At 40.0% G+C, this 21,140-nt stretch overlaps 1 protein-coding gene across 2 annotated transcripts in view; it reads right to left on the bottom strand.

Annotated features, from left to right (window-relative positions):
- The window catches only part of b4galnt4a (beta-1,4-N-acetyl-galactosaminyl transferase 4a), a 148,453-nt gene that overhangs the window by 68,329 nt on the left and 58,984 nt on the right, over positions 1–21,140 (bottom strand). For both annotated transcript variants that reach the window (XM_078793182.1, XM_078793167.1), the window contains exon 2: positions 19,937–20,049. In XM_078793182.1, the coding sequence (XP_078649308.1) occupies positions 19,937–20,049 (113 nt within the window). The remainder of the gene's footprint in view (positions 1–19,936; positions 20,050–21,140) is intronic.

The following is a 21,140-nucleotide window of genomic DNA, read 5'->3' as shown; positions in this document are numbered from 1 at the left end:
CATGTATTACATCATTTTTATTTCCTGCAGGACTGCAATCTATTTGTGGTGACAGTCTGATGACATTGTGTAATTTATAAGGCTAAAATGTTGTATTTAGTTATTGTTAATACAAGTTACGGCTGCACGGCGGATGAGTGGTTCGCACACAGGCCTCACAGCAAGGAGACCCGAGTTCAATTCCACCTTCGGCCATCTCTATGTGGAGTTTGCATGTTCTCCCAGTGCATCCATGGGTTTTCTCTGGTTTCCTCCCACATTCCAAAAACATGCTAGGTTAATTAGCGACTCCAAATTGTCCATAGGTATGAATGTGAGTGTGAATGGTTGTTTGTCTATATGTGCCCTGTGACTGGCTGGCCACCAGTCCAGGGTATACCCCGCCTCTTGCACTATTAGGTTAATCGGCAACTCTAAATTGACTCCAAAAGGTTCACGCACCATAGTTTTTAATATAATTAACTGTCAAGTGTAAAAAGAAGTTAACCACTGTATAATGAAGCTTGGCGAGTACTTGCCTGATGACATGTATAGGATTAAAAAGAAGTGGAGAAAAAAAGTACAGAAAAACGTACTTCTTATACTGCATTTTTTTGCATTCTACTGTCACACTAGCACAAAAAGAAGTTTAAAACAGTACAATAAAACTAAAATAAAGCAAAACTACACACAATGACTTTAAGTAAATTGTCTTTTAACCCTAAAAGTGACTTTACTAAAAGTGACATTGGCGACTCCAAATTGTCCATAGGTATGAAGCGGGGGCGGGGTACACCCTGGACTGGTGGCCAGCCAATCACAGGGCACATATAGTCAAACAACCATTCACACTCACATTCATACCTATGGACAATTTGGAGTCGCTAATTAACCTAGCATGTTTTTGGAATGTGGGAGGAAACCGGAGTAGCCCACGCATGAGGTTGGAATCAAATTCGGGTCTCCTAGCTGTGAGGTCTGCACGCCAACCACTCATCCACCGTGCAGCCTGATGCTACTGCGTATACAGACAAAATTATACTGAGAAAAACATGATGCGTTTGTGGGAAAAAAAAAAATCACAGGCTCAGTAGAAAAAATACAGTAAAAACAACACCTTGTTTTTACTGAGTAAATGCATTTTTAACAAGCTTCCCCTGGAAGTTACTCGAATCCAAGCGTGCGAATCCACAGCATTCTCTGTAACTCTCTTCCACACTTGTAATTAGGTGAAGACTTATTTGCAGACCTCAATTTGCTTCCGTCTCATTCCCTGTCCAATACCGCTGTGGTACGCTCTTTATTTACCACCTGCAAACTCCCACTCATCCTTGTTGTCACCGAACCCACAAGACAAAGAGCAATTAAGACTGCCCCTTCTGCTTGAGGTTCAACGCCGCTGTCAGCTAACTGCGACCTTGGAGTCACTTGAAGCGAACCTTCTGCTGCCATCTCACCCGGCAGCTCTTTCACATCTTCTGAGCTGAGGTCACATTTATTTGATTTATTTATTTATGACATGATAAGGTGTAAAAATGTGTGTACGATCTTTGTGATTTCGTATTTATTTTATTTTGTCACACTTGCATGTTTCAGATCATTGCACACATTTAAATATTCGTCAATGACAACACAACCACACACAAAATTCCGTTTTTAAATGAAACTTTTCATTACTAAGACATGACAAAATCCAGCGACTCTCTGGAAAAATATTATAATGCCATTTCTAATGCTTTGGGACTCCAGCTAACCACAGTGAGAGTCATTATCATGCAAAACATGCAAAAGTGATGAACCATCCCCGGAGTGGAAAGTTCCAAGACACATCCAAGAGGTCACAAAAGTCCCTACAGCAACATCCAAAGAACTCTTGCCTCAATTAAGGTCAGTGTTCATGACTCCACCATAAGAAAAACGCTGGGCAGAAACAACCTGCATGGCAGAATTCCAAGACGAAAACAAAAAAATGTTTTGCCAGAAAACATCTTGATGATCCTCAAGACCTTTGGGAAAATACTCTGTGGTCTGACGATGCAAAAGTTGAACTTTTTGGAAGGTACTATGTGTTCCAGTACATCTGGTGTAAAAGCTAAAAAAATATAACATCAAATATCTGATATCCTATTGTCATCTATTGGCATGTAAATAACAGAGGGATGACTCCATTGAAAAAAAGGTAACTCCAAAGGTAAAAAAACCCAATAACGAGCAACTCAAAGCTCTCATAACCGAGCCCATTTCTGCCTAAATATTTTTTTCCACAAATTCCACCCCATAATATATATTTATTATTACACTACACCATTGATTTCTTGTTGCAATTAACATATACTTGTTCCTGTCCGCTTTGCGTCAAATTAAAAAAGCCAATAAAAATTGGTTTTATTGAGCCAGTTGGCATCTCACAAGGGCCCAAGTCGCTTCCGACGGATCCATCCATGCCTCCCAGACATTCGCTTTGACCAGTGCGTCGATACACCTGCAAACTTTTAACTGGCTCAAGTGAGTAAAAATCAAAGCGTGAGGATGTTTAATGACAGGATAAATCTAACAAAGACACTTTAAGGAATTGATATTCTGACAAAAACAACCGAGGCCGACAGAGCACATCAGCAGTTCTCTGCTAATGTAGGCGCCGGTCGGCCTATTTAGGGTGTTGGGACGTAACCCTGGACTCGGAATAAAAATCTTGTTTATACAGGACAGATTTCTATCACGAAAATATTGAAGTTATTACTCTGCGAATTGGGTTATTTTGAAGTCAAAAAAGTATTTGCATTACTCATGCAGCCTACCACCACAGCTTCAAAAAAATCCCAGAATAAACCTTGTATTGCAACCCACACGTTTGATTTGACAGGAACGTTTTGATCCTTTAACGTAGGCGGATTTCATTGTGCTGCCTATGCGACTAATGACTGACATTTTACAGATTCTAGATTACTGTGTGGAAATGATGAAATCAAAAGGTTTGATTCCGTACACAGCAAAGGCAAACCTTATTATGTATAATTACGCCTGTTAATCATTGTGTGGTTTAGGTCATTGTTTATGACATAAGTCATAATTGCCATTAAAAACGGTAGTCGACGCTAAAATGGGTACTTCGCATAAGACATTCAAGGCACACAGAGGATGAAGACGAGACGAGACAAGCAAAACAGTCGATAGACCATGGGGAGATCAATCAACAGGCTCCCGGAGTCTGGCCTGTGTCGGGGCGGCGTGGGGACAGCAGAAATCAATGAGTTCAACTCATGGGCGAGCTTAACGCCGGCGCCAGAGCATCGTTGCAGGAAGAAAACCGTGTTTGCCAGAAAAGAGACGACTAGAATTGCTTTGCAGAGAACGAAGACAACAACCAAAGCATTAACGGGGGAACCAAAGGGATGTTTAGGTTTCGGTCAAATGTTGCGTTTCAGTGTCATAATTAAAATTGTTTCATTTTTTACCCGAGGGACGCAGGGGATGCTGGAGCCTATCCCAGCTGTCTACACCCTGGAATGGTCGCCAGCCAATCACAGGGCACATATAGACAAACAACCATTCACACTCACATTCATACCTATGGACAATTTGGGGTAGCGAATTAACCTAGCATGTTTTTGGAATGTGGGAGGAAAACCGGAGTACCCGGAGAAACGGGAAGAACATGAAAGCTCCACACAGAGAGGGTGGAATCGAACTTGGGTCTCCTAGCTGTGTGGCCTACTCGCTAACCACTTGATCACCGTGCAGCCTAGGATATTTGCATATAAAAAAAACAATCAGTGCATTACCAAAATAGTTGTTGATTAACTGGGTGTTCCATTAACTCATGATTAATCCAACCAATTAACCTAGCATGTTTTTGGAATGTGGGAGGAAACCGGAGTACCCGGAGAAAACCACAGGGAAAACAGAGATGCCTGAGGATGGAATCAAACTTGGGTCTCCGAGCTGTGAGACCTGAGTGCTAACCACTCATCCACTGTGCAGCCCATAATTAAAATGTTATATGGAAAATTGCTCACAAGGTATCTTACATGCTTAGGTACAATTAATCCCATATGCAAGGGGGTGCATAAAAATCATTAATAAAAGGGGGTGCTGGAGCCTATCCCAGCTATTTTCAGGCGTGAGGCGGGGAAAACCGACGCATGCACGGGGAGAACATGCAAATCCCACACAGAGATGCGGAGGATGGAATCAAACTCGGGTCTCCTAGCTGTGAGGCCTGCGTGCTAACCACTCGGCCACCGTGCAGCTGCATAAAAATCATTTGTAATTAATTTCTGAAAGCTTCAGAGTTGATTCATTCATTCATTTTCTACTGCTTTTCCTCACAAGGGTTGCGGTGGGTGCTGGAGCCTATCCCAGCGGTCTTCGGGCGAGAGGCAGGGTACACCCTGGACTGGTTGCCAGCCAATCACAGGGCACATATAGACAAACAACCATTCACACTCACATTCATACCTATGGACAATTTGGAGTCGCTAATTAACCTAGCATGTTTTTTGGAATGTGGGAGAAAATCCACACATGCACGGGGAGAACATGCAAACTCCACACAGAGATGGCCGAAAGTGGAATTGAACTCGGGTCTCCCAGCTGTGAGACCTGCGTGCTAACCACTTTACCACCGTGCAGCCGCATAAAAATCATTTGTAATTAATTTCTGAAAGCTTCCGAGTTGCTGGTGGAAAAACTGTCACTGTGAGAACTTCGCAGGGTTCACGATGGGACGGCGGCGTGATTACGCAGAAGGATAAACCAAGCTTAACCACCGCACACCCGGGGTTTGGATTACGTGGGAGCCAAGCCTGTGCTCCTCTAAAAGGTGGTAAATTGGAAAACAGGCGTCTTTAAAAAAAAACTCACTCACTTAGCCAAAAGAGAGTTTTGAAGGAAGGAGAGAAATGTTTCGCAGGAAGTGAAACAGAACTGAAACCAATTGGTACGGGGTCTCGGTACTGCATCCATCCATCCTTTTATCCTCCAGTGCATCCACAAACTATTGATGCTTTCCAGCTCAGTTCCATTATCTGACTGGAAGAAAAAAAAACACAAGCAGGCACCAATTTGGCGGAGGATGCTATTCTTTTATTGTTTGGAATTTATACACGGGTCTTATCCTGACTTGCTTCTATTGTTAAATTCTTTGTGATGCGAAAGAAAAAAGGAGGCGCTTAGTTTTTGTTTCTCTGTATCAAGCGGCAACAGGCACAGGATCTGCTTAATCCTGCATGGATGTTTGGAACTTTTCGAGCCAAACAATTCGACTGTAGAGAAAATTTCAATGATCAAGCTTTTTTTTTTAAAGCCATAAGCACTTAAACATGTTTGTGATGCTGGTGCATTCAAAGTCTGCGACCGTGAGCTCATCACAATCTAAGCATTCTACCCGAGTGTAAAGTGTGGGACGTAAGCACATAGAAAGCCATCATAATTTTATCTGCATTCTATCCAAATGTATATACCACACAAATTCAACATGAACTAGCATTACGATGAAACCCTGATGCAAAAATGATTGAAAAATCTTCTCACAAAAAGCTGGGTTCCCATTTTTAGTTAGGAACTGATATTTTCCTGAAACTTACCAATGTTCGTAGTCTGTAGGTATTAATGTGAGTGTGAATGTTTTTTGGTCTATATGTGCCCTGTGATTGGCTGGCCACCAGACCAGCGTGTACCCCTCCTGGGATAGGCTCCAGCACCGCCGGCAAAGCGGTAGAAAATGAATGAATGAATGTTGATATAGTTGTTTCGATATTCAAGCTGTAACAATAGCAAAAAATATTGTCAAAGTAGTGCTAGAAAATGTATCTTCTCACAAAAAGCTGGTTTCCCATTTTTAGTTGGGAACTGATATTGTCCTGAAACTTACCAATGTTCGTAGTCTGTAGGTATTAATGTGAGTGTGAATGGTTTTTTGTCTATATGTGCCCTGTGATTGGCTGGCAACCAGACCAGAGTGTTCGCCTCCTGGGATAGACTCCAGCACCCCCGCAAAGCGGTAGAAAATGAATGCATGAATGTTGGTATAGTTGTTTCGATATTCAAGCTGTAACAATAGCAACAAATATTTTCAAAGTAGTGCTAGAAAATGTATCTTCTCACAAAAAGCTGGTTTCCCATTTTTAGTTGGGAACTGATATTTTCCTGAAACTTACAAATGTTCTAGGACTGCTAGGTAACCAGCAGTCCGGAGGTATTAATGTGAGTGTGAATGGTCGTTTGTCTATATGTGCCCTGTGATTGGCTGGCCACCAGACCAGCGTGTACCCCTCCTGGGATAGGCTCCAGCACCCCCGCAAAGCGGTAGAAAATGAATGCATGAATGTTGGTATAGTTGTTTCGATATTCAAGCTGTAACAATAGCAAAAAAATATTTTCAAAGTAGTGCTAGAAAATTTCTCACAAAAAGCTGGTTTCCCATTTTTAGTTGGGAACTGATATTTTCCTGAAACTTACCAATGTTCGTAGTCCGTAGGTATTAATGTGAGTGTGAATGGTTGTTTGTCTATAGGTGCCCTATGATTGGCTGGCCACCAGTCCAGGGTGTACCCCTCCTGGGATAGGCTCCAGCACCCCCGCAAAGCGGTAGAAAATTAATGAATGAATGTTGGTATAGTTGTTTCGATATTCAAGCTGTAACAATAGCAAAAAATATTTTCAAAGTAGTGCTAGAAAATGTACTATCTTCTCACAAAAAGCTGGTTTCCTATTTTTTAGTTGGGAACTGATATTTTCCTGAAACTTACCAATGTTTGTAGTCTGTAGGTATTAATGTGAGTGTGAATGGTTGTTTGTCTATATGTGCCCTGTGATTGGCTGGCCACCAGTCCAGGGTGTACCCCTCCTGAAATAGGTTCCAGCACCCCCCGCAAAGCGGTAGAAAATGAATAAATGAATGTTGGTATAGTTGTTTCGATATTCAAGTAGTGCTAGAAAATGTATCTTCTCACAAAAAGCTGGTTTCCCATTTTTAGTAGGGAACTGATATTTTCCAGAAACTTACCAATGTTCTAGTCCGTAGGTATGAATGTGAGTGTGAATGGTTGTTTGTCTATATGTGCCCTGTGATTGGCTGGCCACCAGTCCAAGGGTGTACCCCGCCTCTCGCCCGTAGAAAATGAATGAGAAAGACGTGTGTTTGTGTGTTCAAGTCTCACATAAACATTGTGGATGATGGGCAAAATTCCCACCCAAAAAATGTAATTTTGCCTTCTATGCAGCCCACCACCACAGCTTCCAAATCCGAAGGGAAACTCACTTCCTCAGCTTCCTCTCCAATTGTGAGCTCTAATACTGAAGCACTGTATGTACTACAACAAAACTCTGCGTCCTTATTGAACAAAGAGGTGCCCGAGTGAGTCAAAGTATAGAAATACTGCAATAATGCATCCTTCAACAGCCTCATACAACCACGCTGTAAACACCCCAGAGCTTGAAAAATGACAAGGAACAAGTCAGCATTTGATGACTCCATCCACTAACAGCCGAGCTTGTAGCTTAACCAAGCTGTTTGAAGTTTAATTACACCCATGCAAAAGAAATACGTTAATTAGCACGGGGCATTGCTGCTAAGGAGCACGCTATTAAAGTGTAAACAAGATAAACGTTGAGCTCCATCGTACGTACTTTAAAGTGGCAGAGAAGTGCAAAACACAGTGAAAGACTTTCATATTTCAAAAAAAAAAAAGAGTAATAAAAGTCGAATCGAATTTACATTTCAGAAAAGACATTAACACGACTCAAAACAAATTAACATTTCGGGAAACTTTAACAAAACATGAAACAAATTGCAGTCAATCAAAGGATTGGAGGCGAATAACGACACTCGCATGATTAGCGCTAATTGCTTGAATGACATGCACCATTACAATTATGGTACAATCCAGTTGGTGTGATTGGCATTGGTTTGGTCTTTTGTTAATGTGTTTAAGCGTTAATTTGTTTAGAATTTTCTTAGGTTGCTTCAACTTTTTCAACTTTTCACATTGTTAAAAGTGTTTTGCATCCTTCATACTGGATGTCTGGATTTAATTATGTTGTGTTTTGTTATTTTAAATACATATTTTCCAATTTTATAATGTTCTATGACTGTTTTGACTTTTTTTCTCTCTCTTCAATAAAGATATTTCCATTTAATAAGTGTAATTATACTCTGGTTTTGTCTTTCGTTAATGTGTTTAAGTGTTAATTTCTTTAGAATTTTGTTTAGTTGTTTCAACTTTTTCAACTTTTCACAATTTGTTAAAAGTGTTTTCCATCCTTCATACTGGATGTCTGGGTTTAATTAAGTTGTGTTTTGTTATTTTAAAAACATATTTTCCAATTTTATCATGTTCTATGACTGTTTTTTTTACTTTTTTTTCTCTTTTCAATAAACATATTTCCATTTAAGAGCTGTAATTATAATACAGTGAAAAACATTATTTTTTTATTTAATTTTTTTTGCCCAAGGTTGTCATACCGTGAGCCGGTATTAAAGCACTTCATCGTTTTATTGTTGAAAGACTCAAATATGTGCTCAGAGATGAAGACTATTTTTTGTTTTATTCAATTATATGGATTTTCTAACACAAATCCCCCCTTTTTTAAAAATAAGTGCCCAAGCAGGATTTGCAAATCACTCAGCATTTTAACAAAATTAATATCATTTTATTGAATTCATTTGGCAAAGATTGAGCCGGCTGCTTGTGTGTCTGTCACTGTCAGTCATTTATATGAACGATTATCCCAGCACCATCTGTGGTCACGATGACTGTTTCTGTGTTTTGTCACAATCACGACATGACAGAAGACCCTCATGAGCGATCAGAATAAAATTTATAATAATTAACTAAAATTAACTTCAAAAGTGGTATTTGTTTTCCTTTGTCATTATCAATTATACTGTATTTAGGGATGTTCGATAATTATCGGTACCGATATCGGTATCTGATTTTTTTTCCCAGATTATGAAAAAAACGATATTACAAAAATGTTGTATACAACACATACGTATGTGTTCATTCCACCACAGGAAATGAGTCATGTTACACATCGAATTATATCGGTATCGGAAATTGAGAATTGGACAATATCGTTTTTTGGTAAAAAGTCCAATATCGGACATATCTAATTATATTTATTGATCACATTCACACACTCTGGTATCAGTTCCCATTTTGTGGCAAATAAAAAAATAGCTATACTTTCAACGGGGAATAATTGTACAATGGGCTGCACGGCGGTTGAGTGGTTAGCACCCGAGTTCAATTCCACCCTCAGGGCATCTATGTTTTGAGTTTGCATGTTCTCCCCGTGGATGCGTGGGTTTTCTTCGGGTACTCCGGTTTCCTCCCACATTCCAAAAACATGCTAGGTTAATTCGCAACTCCAAAAAGCTGGCTTCCCATTTTTAGTTGGGAACTGATATTTTCCTGAAACTTACCAACGTTCTACTGCTGGTATGTATGAATGTGAGCGTGAATGGTTGTTTGTCTATATGTGCCCTGTGATTGGCTGGCCACCAGTCCAGGGTGTACCCCCTTTTTCACACTTTCGATGACTTTGGACTTGACTTAATATTATTACCAAAAACTTGCAAGACTTTGACACCAACGACTCAGGACTTGACTCGGACTTTAACTTGGTGACTTGAAAATGCTTGCCATTTTCAGTGAATGAGTAAAAGTAAGGGCTGCATGGCGATCGAGTGGTTAGCGCACAGGCCACACAGCTAGGAGACCAGGGTTCGATTCCACTTTCGGCCATCTCTGTTTGGAGTTTGCATGTTCTTCCCCGTGCATGCGTGGGTTTTCTTCGGGTACTCTGGTTTCCTCCCACATTCCAAAAACATGCTAGGTTAATTAGCAACTCCAAAATTATCCATAGGTATGAATGTGAGTGTGAATGGTTGTTTGTCTATATGTGCCCTGTGATTGGCTGGCAACTAGTCCAGGGTGTAGACAGCTGGAATAGGCTCCAGCATCCCCCACGACCCTCGTGAGGATAAGCGGTAGAAAATGAATGAATAATAGTACAATAACAAATGTATCAACCAAGAGTTTGTGTAGTACTGCTGTTGAAAACTACGTAAAATAGACCTGTGTTATTTTCTAGAGTGTGTATTCGTATCTGTGACCATGTCCCTTGGGGATCTAAGGTGTCATTACTGAATCACTTCTAAATGTTGCTTCTCATAAACAATGCTTGCAACATAACAGAGATTGTTTAACGGCTGGATTTAATTACCATTTGTTCACAGTTGGATATCTTTGTGGCAACTTTCATTCTCATTTCACTGTGGATTTCTCTCCTCGGAGCAAATGTGTCTCCTTGATTTGGATCGGTTTTGACAGACATTTGGAGAAAGAAAATTACAGGGTGACAAAACGATATGAGCAGCTGAGCGCTGGCTTGACGAGTAAGAAACCTGGGAACAGATTGGCAGTGTAGGTCTTCATTAAAGTCAAATTAAATCCCAAATCTTGGAGGGGGAGTGACAATGCACATGAGGGAAAATTGGCAGGCAAGTGCGCAAGATGAAGACATCCGCGGGAAGGACATTTGAGCCGATGGACCAAATCCCTCATGGGACACCCATTTACACTTGGATGGCTGCAGATCCAATCACCAACCAACCAGTGGGGGAGAGAACTGAACGACTCAACTGACTTTTCAATGCATGACGCATGACGCAAATGCAAAATGTACCTGCAGAAATGCAGTTGAGATGGGCAACCCTGGTCGGTTTAGGCCCCCATGTGTCGAGTGGTTAGCGCACAGGCCTCACAGCTAGGAGACCCGAGTTCAATTCCACCCTCGGCCATCTCTGTGTGGAGTTTGCATGTTTTCCCCGTGCATGTGTGGGTTTTCTGCGGTTTCCTCCCACATTCCAAAAACATGCTAGGTTAATTAGCGACTCCAAATTGACAGCTGGGATAGGCTCCAGCACCCCCGCAAAGCGGTACAAAATGTTTGAATGAATGTTGGTATAGTTGTTTCGATATTCAAGCTGTAACAATAGCAAAAAAAATTGTCAAAGTAATGCTTGAAAATGTATCTTTTAGTTAGGAACTGATATTTTCCTGAAACTTACCAATGTTCTACTGCTGATTACTACAAAATGGAAAAAGGTTTTTTTTTCTGATGTGGTAGGTGTGTTGTTCATATAGCCATAGAAGACAATATCTGTATATCGTGTATCCAATCACTTTAGGCCCCCCTGTGTCGAGTGGTTAGCGCGCAGGCCTCACAGCTAGGAGACCCGGGTTCAATTCCACCCTCGGCCATCTCTGTGTGGAGTTTGCATGTTTTCCCCCTGCATGTGTGGGTTTTCTGCGGTTTCCTCCCACATTCCAAAAACATGCTAGGTTAATTGGCGACTCCAAATTGACAGCTGGGATAGGCTCCAGTACCCCCGCAAAGCGGTACAAAATGTTTGAATGAATGTTGGTATAGTTGTTTCGATATTCAAGCTGTAACAATAGCAAAAAAAATTGTCAAAGTAATGCTTGAAAATGTATCTTTTAGTTAGGAACTGATATTTTCCTGAAACTTACCAATGTTCTACTGCTGATTACTACAAAATGGAAAAAGGTTTTTTTTTCTGATGTGGTAGGTGTGTTGTTCATATAGCCATAGAAGACAATATCTGTATATCGTGTATCCAATCACTTTAGGCCCCCCTGTGTCGAGTGGTTAGCGCGCAGGCCTCACAGCTAGGAGACCCGGGTTCAATTCCACCCTCGGCCATCTCTGTGTGGAGTTTGCATGTTCTGCCTGTGCATGCGTGGGTTTTCTCAGGTTTCCTCCCACATACCAAAAACATGCTAGGTTAATTAGCGACTCCAAATTGACAGCTGGGATAGGCTCCAGCACCCCCGCAAAGCGGTACAAAATGTTTGAATGAATGTTGGTATAGTTGTTTCGATATTCAAGCTGTAACAATAGCAAAAAAAATTGTCAAAGTAATGCTTGAAAATGTATCTTTTAGTTAGGAACTGATATTTTCCTGAAACTTACAAATGTTCTACTGCTGATTACTACAAAATGGAAAAAGTTTTTTTTTTTCTGATGTGGTAGGTGTGTTGTTCATATAGCCATAGAAGACAATATCTGTATATCGTGTATCCAATCACTTTAGGCCCCCCTGTGTCGAGTGGTTAGCGCGCAGGCCTCACAGCTAGGAGACCCGAGTTCAATTCCACCCTCAGGCCATCTCTGTGTGGAGTTTGCATGTTCTCCCTGTGAATGTGTGGGTTTTCTGCGGTTTCCTCCCACATTCCAAAAACATGCTAGGTTAATTGGCGACTCCAAATTGACAGCTGGGATAGGCTCCAGCACCCCCGCAAGGCGGTACAAAATGATTGAATGAATGTTAGCATAGTTGTTTCGATATTCAAGCTGTAACAATAGCAAAAAATATTGTCAAAGTAATGCTTGAAAATGTATCTTTTAGTTAGGAACTGATATTTTCCTGAAACTTACCAATGTTCTACTGCTGATTACTACAAAATGGAAAAAGTTTTTTTTTTTTTCTGATGTGGTAGGTGTGTTGTTCATATAGCCATAGAAGACAATATCTGTATATCGAATCAGTTTAGGCCCCCCTGCCACTAGTCACGGTACCGGTCTGTCTCAGACTATGTCCAATCTCTCATAAACTACCAACAAGGCCACCGAGATGTACCGCAGCCATATTTACAGCCCTGAAAGCAACTAGAGGTTAACAAAGTGGCATGGCTTCCACAGTTTATGTGCCGCTGTAAAATTGACACAATGATTAAAACCTCTGCCTGCCGAGAGACAACGGAACAGAACTTTCTCTTAATTGTGTTTTGAATTATCCATCCCCTTTCTTTCCCTCTACGGTCATCACTCCATGACCTTGTTTGCCAGCCTTGACTTTACATGTCAACATAAAAACACTACAAGGGGATGAAACTGTACAATTCTTCTAACAAATGGTTCGAATTTCCCTCAGTTGACCTTCGGTTCTTCTCATCAAACACACTGACCTCCAATTATTTTGTAGCCAAGGATGGGAATACACACATGTACTGCATATTTATTCTCAGCATCAATAAATCACTATGGTAATGTATTCTGTGATAACTACTTTGAGTAATAAATAAGATTCGGGGTGGACCGTGTTATCAATTAACTATATCGTGATTCTTAGATTAACTTTGGGCCGAATATCAACCATATCCATATCAACCACAGCGGACCCTGCGGTGCTCCGGCACTGGCCTTTTAACAATACCAAAACCCAGAACAAAAACCCACAGTGAGGCAGCATTTAGCCACTATGGCCCCCACCTGTGGAACAGCCTGCCGGAGAGAGTCAGGACTGCGGAGACTGTTGATATTTTAAAAAAAAAGATTAAAGACGCACCTTTTTAATCAGGCTTTTAACTCATATTTTTAACTTTTCTTTGTAATTGTTTTTTCTTTTTAATTGTGGTAATTGTTTTTAATTATGTAATGCTCTTTGTGTTGCATGTCTCTGCAGGAAAAGTGCTCTATAAATAAAGTTGATTTGATTTGGGCCGAATTGACAGCTCTGACATCTGTTTGAAAATAAAACTAAATAGCGTATACTTGCATTTTAGTGGTCCGTTGGTTAATCACTAACTTTGTGTACCCTTAAAACAGCTTGGGAACATATCTGTGTATTTTCAGCTGCAAAAAAATAACATGGAGTCGTACTACACAGGTACACAACCATGATCCTACTATCTCATACACAGCCTAATATGCATAACTAATACATAGAGTACAGAGTACGTAGCCTTAGCATTCTATTTATATTATCATGACACCTCGCTTCCTCTCTGGTTCCATTCGTTTTGCAGCTTGGAGAAAGTCACAACATCGATCGATGCATTTAGGAGACGTATGAAAACATTTCAAATTAACTCTTATCTGATTTGAATGTAATGAATTGTACGTCTGTGGGGTCAGAAGCTGTAAAATCAAATTAGCGTGAGTCTTGGCTATATCTGATCCATTTAAATTGTTTATATTTAAGTTATTAAAACCCATTTAATATGTTCAGACACTATCTCGCTCATCTACGTCTTATCAGATTAGCTTTATTTTGCGCTCATGCGGAATCGTGATACCGTCGATCGGAAGTTATGTTTTGTCAAATGTAAAAACATCAGGTGCTGGTGTGACTACCGTAGCCACATATGTTTGAGTCATGAGTAACACACTCAGGTGCAGGAGCCTTTGCTCGGCAATGGTGGCGTAATTTTGAGGCGGTTGCAAACAGTAACCTTCAATTCATTTGGACGACTTTGACTGACCTTCAAAGGCACACAGATATTGTCTTCTATGGCTATATGAAGAACACACCTATCACATCAGAAAAAAAAACTTTTTTCATTTTGTAGTAACCAGCAGTAGAACATTGGTAAGTTTCAGGAAAATATCAGTTCCCAACTAAAAATAGGATTTTCGCATTTTCAAGCATTACTTTGACAATATTTTTTGCTATTGTTACAGCTTGAATATGGAAACAACTATACCAACATTCATTCAATTATTTTGTACCGCTTTGCGTGGGTGCTGGAACCTATCCCAGCTGTCAATTTGGAGTCGCCAATTAACCTAGCATGTTTTCGGAATGTGGGAGGAAAACAGAGAAAACTCACACATGCACGGGAAGAACATGCAAACTCCACACAGAGATGACCAAGGGTGGAATTGAACTCGGTTCTCCTAGTTGTGAAGCATGTGCGCTAACCACTCCACCCCCGTGCAGCCCATAATTAAAATGTTATATGGAAAATTGCTCACAGGGTATCTTACATGCTTAAGTACAATTCATCCCATTTGCAAGGGGGTGCATAAAAATCATTAATTCATTCATTTTCTACCGCTTATTCTAACAAGGGTCGCGGGGGTGCTGGAGCCTATCCCAGCTGTGTTCCGGCGTGAGGCGGGAAAAACCCACGCATGCACGGGGAGAACATGCAAACCCCACACACCGAGGGTGGAATTGAACTCGGGTCTCCTAGCTGTGAGGCACGTGCGCTAACCACTCGACCACCGTGCAGCCCAACTATACCAACATAAACACAGAAAATGTGCGGTTTCGTAGAAAAAAAACAATATATTTACAAATATAACACAAAGTAGTTATAAATAACAAATCAAAAAACACAATCATTAAATATATTGTGTTGCCCTTCGGGCTCTGCAGTATTCAGGTCAGGCCATTTTCTTTGAGGCTATTTATCCATTCTAAGTGTGCATAGCCCAGAAGTGGTTTTACCCAAGCATGGTTTTACCCATTTTGAGTCCATTGTACGATATGTATAACATGAACTACTATACTAGAAGAACTCAACAGAGCAGGCAAACAAAGGAGATGGTCTATGTCCCTCTGACCCACATAACAGTACGTTAAACACACTGAATCATTGCTATAGGCCTGTTTTTTTTTTTTAGCTCTCTGGTTCTCTCTCTTCTTCTGTGATTGGTGTCGAATCTATGTGACATTCAGGCTCCACAACAAGAAGAGTGTTGACCTTTGGCACTGGCATTTTCAACAACGGATCGACCTCACTGGAATACACTCACAGTCGGTTTCATCTTGGATATTGCTCTGTGAGCTGTCAACTCCGGAGAAACACACAGAATAGTACGGCACCATAAGTCATGTCAAGGAGACATAAGCTGGGGTCAAAGTGCATGTGGTTGTTGATTTATCATTTTTTTATGGAAAGCTCAAACTAATTATCTCTTAAAAATAATGACTAAAAGTAATGCATGAAAAATCGAACCATAAAAAACCAAACACACTTGTTGAGTTAATTTGGATCAGTTAAATTAACTTAGCTCAAATTAGCTTTGTAGTTTCAACTCATTTAATAATACCAAATACGTATTTATAAGTTTTTCATTAATTCATTTTCTACCGCTTATCCTCACGTACACCCTGGACTGGTGGCCAGCCAATCACAGGGCACATAAAGACAAACAACCATTCACACTCACATTCATACCTATGGACAATTTGGAGTCGCCAATTAACCTAGCATGTTTTTGGAACATGCAAACTCCACAAAGAGATGCCCGAGGGTGGAATTGAACTCGGGTCTCCGAGCTGTGAGGTCTGTGCGCTAACCACTTGACCGCCGTACAGCTTTGGGGGGAGTTTTGCAAAAGAAAAAAAAATGCATTAACACTTCAGAGCACTTTTAAGCCATAAAAAATGTCCATTCTAATAGCGTGGAGGAGTGTAGCGTGTAGAAGTTTAATTCCAAATGTGAAAATTGTAAATAGTTCACGGTGTTCATTCATTCATTCATTCATTTTCTACCGCATGTCCTCACAAGGGTCACAGGGGTGCTGGAGCCTATCCCAGCTGTCTTCGGGCGAGAGGCGGGGTACACCCTGGACTGGTCGCCAGCCAATCACAGGGCACATATAGACAGATCACAGTGTTATATTTGTAAATATATTGTTGTTTTTCTATGAAACCACACCTTTTCTGTGTTTATGAGGGTATAGTTGGGCTGCACGGTGGACGAGTGGTTAGCGCACATGCCTCACAGCTAGGAGACCCGAGTTCAATTCCACCCTCAGGCATCTCTGTGTGGAGTTTGCATGTTCTTCCCGTGCATGTGTGGGTTTTCTGTGTTTTCGTAACCAATTTATGTGTAATTGGCGACTCCAAATTGAGAGCTGGGATAGGCTCCAGCACCCCCGCAAGAATGAATGAATGTTGGTATAGTTGTTTAGATATTCAAGCGGTAACAATAGCAAAAAATATTGTCGAAGTAATGCTTGAAAATGTGTCTTCTAACAAAAAGCTGGTTTCCCATTTTTAGTTGGGAACTGATATTTTCCTGAAACTTACCAATGTTCTACTGCTGATTACTACAAAATGAAAAAAGTTTTTTTTTTCCTGAAGTGGTAGGTGTGTTGTTCATATAGCCATAGAAGACAATATCTGTGTATCGTGTATCGAATCAGTTTAGGCTCCAGCACCCCCGCAAAGCGCTACAAAATGATTGAATGAATGTTGATATAGTTGTTTCGATATTGTAGCTGTAACAATAGCAAAAAATATTGTCAAAGTAATGCTTGAAAATGCGAAAATCACAAAAAGCTGGTTTCCTATTTTTAGTTGGGAACTGATATTTTCCTGAAACTTACCAATGATCTACTGCTGATTACTACAAAATGAAATTTTTGTTTTTTTTTGATGTGGTAGGTGTGTTGTTCATATCGCCATAGAAGACAATATCTGTGTGCCTTCGAAGGTCAGTCAAAGTCATCCAAATGAATTGAAGGTTACTGTTTGCAACTGCCTCAAAATTACGCCACCATTGCTTAGCAAAGGCATGAGTGTGTTAATAACAGCATCTTGCAAATAAACCATCTTGAACCAATTATATGCTCTCTATTTTTATGATTTTTGAGCATGTTTACGACCCATGCACTCCAGTGATTATGATCTGATACATCCATTTTAGGGGAGAGAATGACAAAGTGTGTGTGACACAAATAAAATGCTTAAATGGAATGCCATAAACTTTCTGGCACATTTTTGCTTCTTCAGCACACTTCCCACAGCACAGACGATTTCTCAGCGGGAGCGCTCGAGACTGACTCCTCTTGAGCGCTGCCATCCATTTGGCCACGACCGAGGCGAGCCCAGGGTGTTATCAGGCAGATTCGACCACCCCTGTCATCTTTTCTTCATGACTCTTATCTCTTCAGGCACATTTCCTCAATTCTTCCTTCAAATCAATTTTGAAGATGGACACATTTTATGAAATGAAATATGTGACACTTCTCGAAGGTGCTCAAAAGCCACATTATAACGGTTTAGGTTTTAAAGATTTAAAGGAAAACTACACTTCTTTTTTAAACATTTCCGGCCACAATCCTCATGTGAGACATGAAAACAAGTCTTTCTCTTTTCCGTGTGTTTTAAAGGTATAAAAGCAGGTATAAAAAAGGTTTAGAACTAGCGAAAAATCAAGCTACTTTTTCTGGCATTGTCTGAGAGTTTTCTGGTACGTGGGGACTTAACAGTGAAAGCACATATTGTTCTGAAGTTTTTTTTTTTCCACTTTTTAGAGGTTCCACTCTACTTCCGCAGCAGTTTTAGATAGTTGCCTTCTATTACGTGCATTCCTAGCTGCCTCTTTTTTTTAGCTGTTTTAATATCTTTAGAAGCACAGAAAAGACTAAGAGGTGTGTTCAAGTCTCACATAAGGATTATGGATGATGGGCAAAATTCCAAAACTGTGCAGTTTTCTGTGCAGTATAAAAAAAGGTTTAGGACCGGCGAAAAATCAAGCTACTTTTTCTGGCATTGTCGGAGAGTTTTCTGGTACGTGGGGACTTAACAGTGAAAGCACATATTGTTCTGAAGTTTTTTTTTTTTACACTTTTTAGCGGTTCCACTCTACTCCATAGCAGTTAGCGCACAGTTAGCTTCCGCAGCAGTTTTAGATAGTTGCCTTCCGTTACGTGCATTCCTAGCTGACTCTTTTTTTTAGCTGTTTTAATATCTTTAGAAGCACAGAAAAGACTAAGCGATGTGTTCAAGTCTCACATAATGATTATGGATGAAACTGTTCAGTTTTGTGTGCAGTATAAAAAAAGGTTTAGGACCAACGAAAAATCAAGCTACTTTTTCTGGCATTGTCGGAGAGTTTTCTGGTACGTGGGGACTTAACAGTGAAAGCACATATTGTTCTGAAGTTTTTTTTCCCCCACTTTTGAGAGGTTACACCCTACCCCAAAGCAGTTAGCGCACAGTTAGCATCCTGAAAGCGTCATGGATCACATGTGTGAGGCATGATGCCATGTGATAAAAACATAACTTAAATGACTTCATTAAATTACTATTACTATTTTTTAGTTTTTAGAGTTTTTTTCAGAAGACTTTTTTTCATCGGCAGAATAGTTGCCTCCCATTATGTGCATTCCTAGCTGCCTCTTTTTTAGCTGTTTTAATATCTTTAGAAGCACAGAAAAGAGTAAGCGGTGTGTCACATAAGTCTCACATAAGGATTATGTGGGGACTTAACAGTGAAAGCACACATTGTTCTGCAGTTTCTTTTCACACTTTTGAGAGGTTCCACCCTACCCCAAAGCAGTTAGCGCACAGTTAGCTTCCGCAGCATCCTGAAAGCACCATGGATCACACATGTGAGGCATGTTTTGGACCTTTCCCCGTTTTACAGAGCATGATCAAAAATGTTTCTTAAATGACTTCATTAAATTACTGAATTATTTTACTCTTAAATTACTCTGAGTTTTTTTTTCCCGAAGGCTACATAGGCAGAATAGTTGCCTCCCATTACGTGCATTCCTGGCTGCCTCTTTTTTTAGCTGTTTTAATATCTTTAGAAGCACAGAAAAGAGTAAGCGGTGTGTTCAAGTCCCACATAATTATTATGGATGACGGGCAAAATTCCAAAACTGTGCAGTTTTCCTTTAAACTGTGAATTTGCGCTACATGGATATGGCCTTGTTAAAGGTTATCATAAAAATGAAACACTTTACAATGTTATCTATATTGTCTTCATTGATAAATGCAGTCTTGCTACACTTAAACGTACACATTCATCAAACTACTTACGTAGGTCGTTCGTTGTAGAGCGGCCAACACAGAATCGCATCGAGGTTTGTTAACACTGTATTTCTATTTCACTTTGTTCAATTTCTTTAGAACAGCACTTTTGTTATTGTTACCATTACTGGCCAATCAGGTTTTGGTGGCAAACCAGTCTCCTCCCCTTTCTGTATGAAAGGTCATTTGTAGGAGCGACTATGAGTCTCCGTGTGTCAGCACAAATCTTGCTGCTGGGATAGACTCCAGCTTCAATGTGATTCTAAACAAGATAAGCGAAACAGGAAATGGATTGTTTATGAAGATTGCAAACGTAACCAGTTTTGGGAAAAACACGATGATAAGCCAGGACGGTTTAAATAGACTCACCGCCGCCTCGTCCTCCCTGCTGTCGCTGGTGTCCTCGTTCTTGTGATGGCTAGCTGACGAGCGAGCGTCCCTCTTGCGGCCGGTGTCTGTTCCCTCCGTCTGTCTTTCTCCATCTAAGTTCAAAACATGGACACTGCTCAGAAAGCCAATCAGCATGGCTTTTCATCATTTGTGCATAATGATGATGGCGATGACTATACATAATGGTGATTATGCACTCTTCAATCTGACTCTGCGTGATGAATTAAACCCGGATGCATTAATGGAGGAAAATGTGAAGAAAAAAAGAGAAAAAGGAGTAATTGTAGAAAGGAAACTCCGACATTAAGAATATAATTTCTCCTATGAAGTTGAATTATGCACAATGATGACAGTTTCATGGGTAAGGAAAGAACATTTGGGATTTAAATATAGTTTTGTGCCAAAAAACTACCTGTAAACGCCTGCCTTGTACAGTCGCCCCTTGCTAGATCGCAGTTCCAATATCGATCCCTCCAAAATATGAGTAAAAAAAAACATAGTAACTGGCTATATATATATATATATGTATATAAATAAAATAATAAAATTAATAAAAAATAAATGAAAATACAAATTAAAATTATTAAGAATTATTAAAAATTATTACAAAAATATTTAAAATTATTTAAAATTAAAAATTTAAAAAAAATTAAAAAATTAAAAAAATTAAAAAATAAACTATATTAGGAAAGCAGGAAGTGAACAAATGTAATAGTTACTGATTGTAAAAGTACCAGATGGAGGGGTAGGATTTAATAAGCTTTGCTTCTTCCTACTCCTTTCGGACATGTGGAACTGTGAACTGATTATGGGATGCATTCAATTGTAATCTGATGCATGTTCAAATGAAATAAAACCATTACCATTACCATTACAAAAACATTGCAAAAACAGGTGATATGTAGCATTCTGGCCACAAAGTGTCAATAACATTGATGAGACATGTCATTAGATTCGATTACCTTCACTCTACATGGAGTCAGCCATTGCCTGTCTGACAAAAAAGCTTCTTGGCTTCTAACTTTGTCGCCTTTCTCCACACTTCAAGTTTGGAATAAACAAATTGGAGGCTAACTACTTAGCTCCGGAGCATGATGTGTTTAAAGTGTCGACCGTCTATTGTCATCAGGCTTTTAATAATAAAAAATATCATATTTAGAAAGTCATACACAGATTTTTTTTT

Source organism: Doryrhamphus excisus, linkage group LG1, assembly GCF_037039965.1.
Source record: "Doryrhamphus excisus strain RoL-2023G ecotype Guam linkage group LG1, RoL_Dexc_Guam_v1.1, whole genome shotgun sequence".
NCBI classification, from domain to species: Eukaryota; Metazoa; Chordata; class Actinopteri; order Syngnathiformes; family Syngnathidae; genus Doryrhamphus; species Doryrhamphus excisus.
This window is presented reverse-complemented; position numbering and strand designations above follow the sequence as displayed.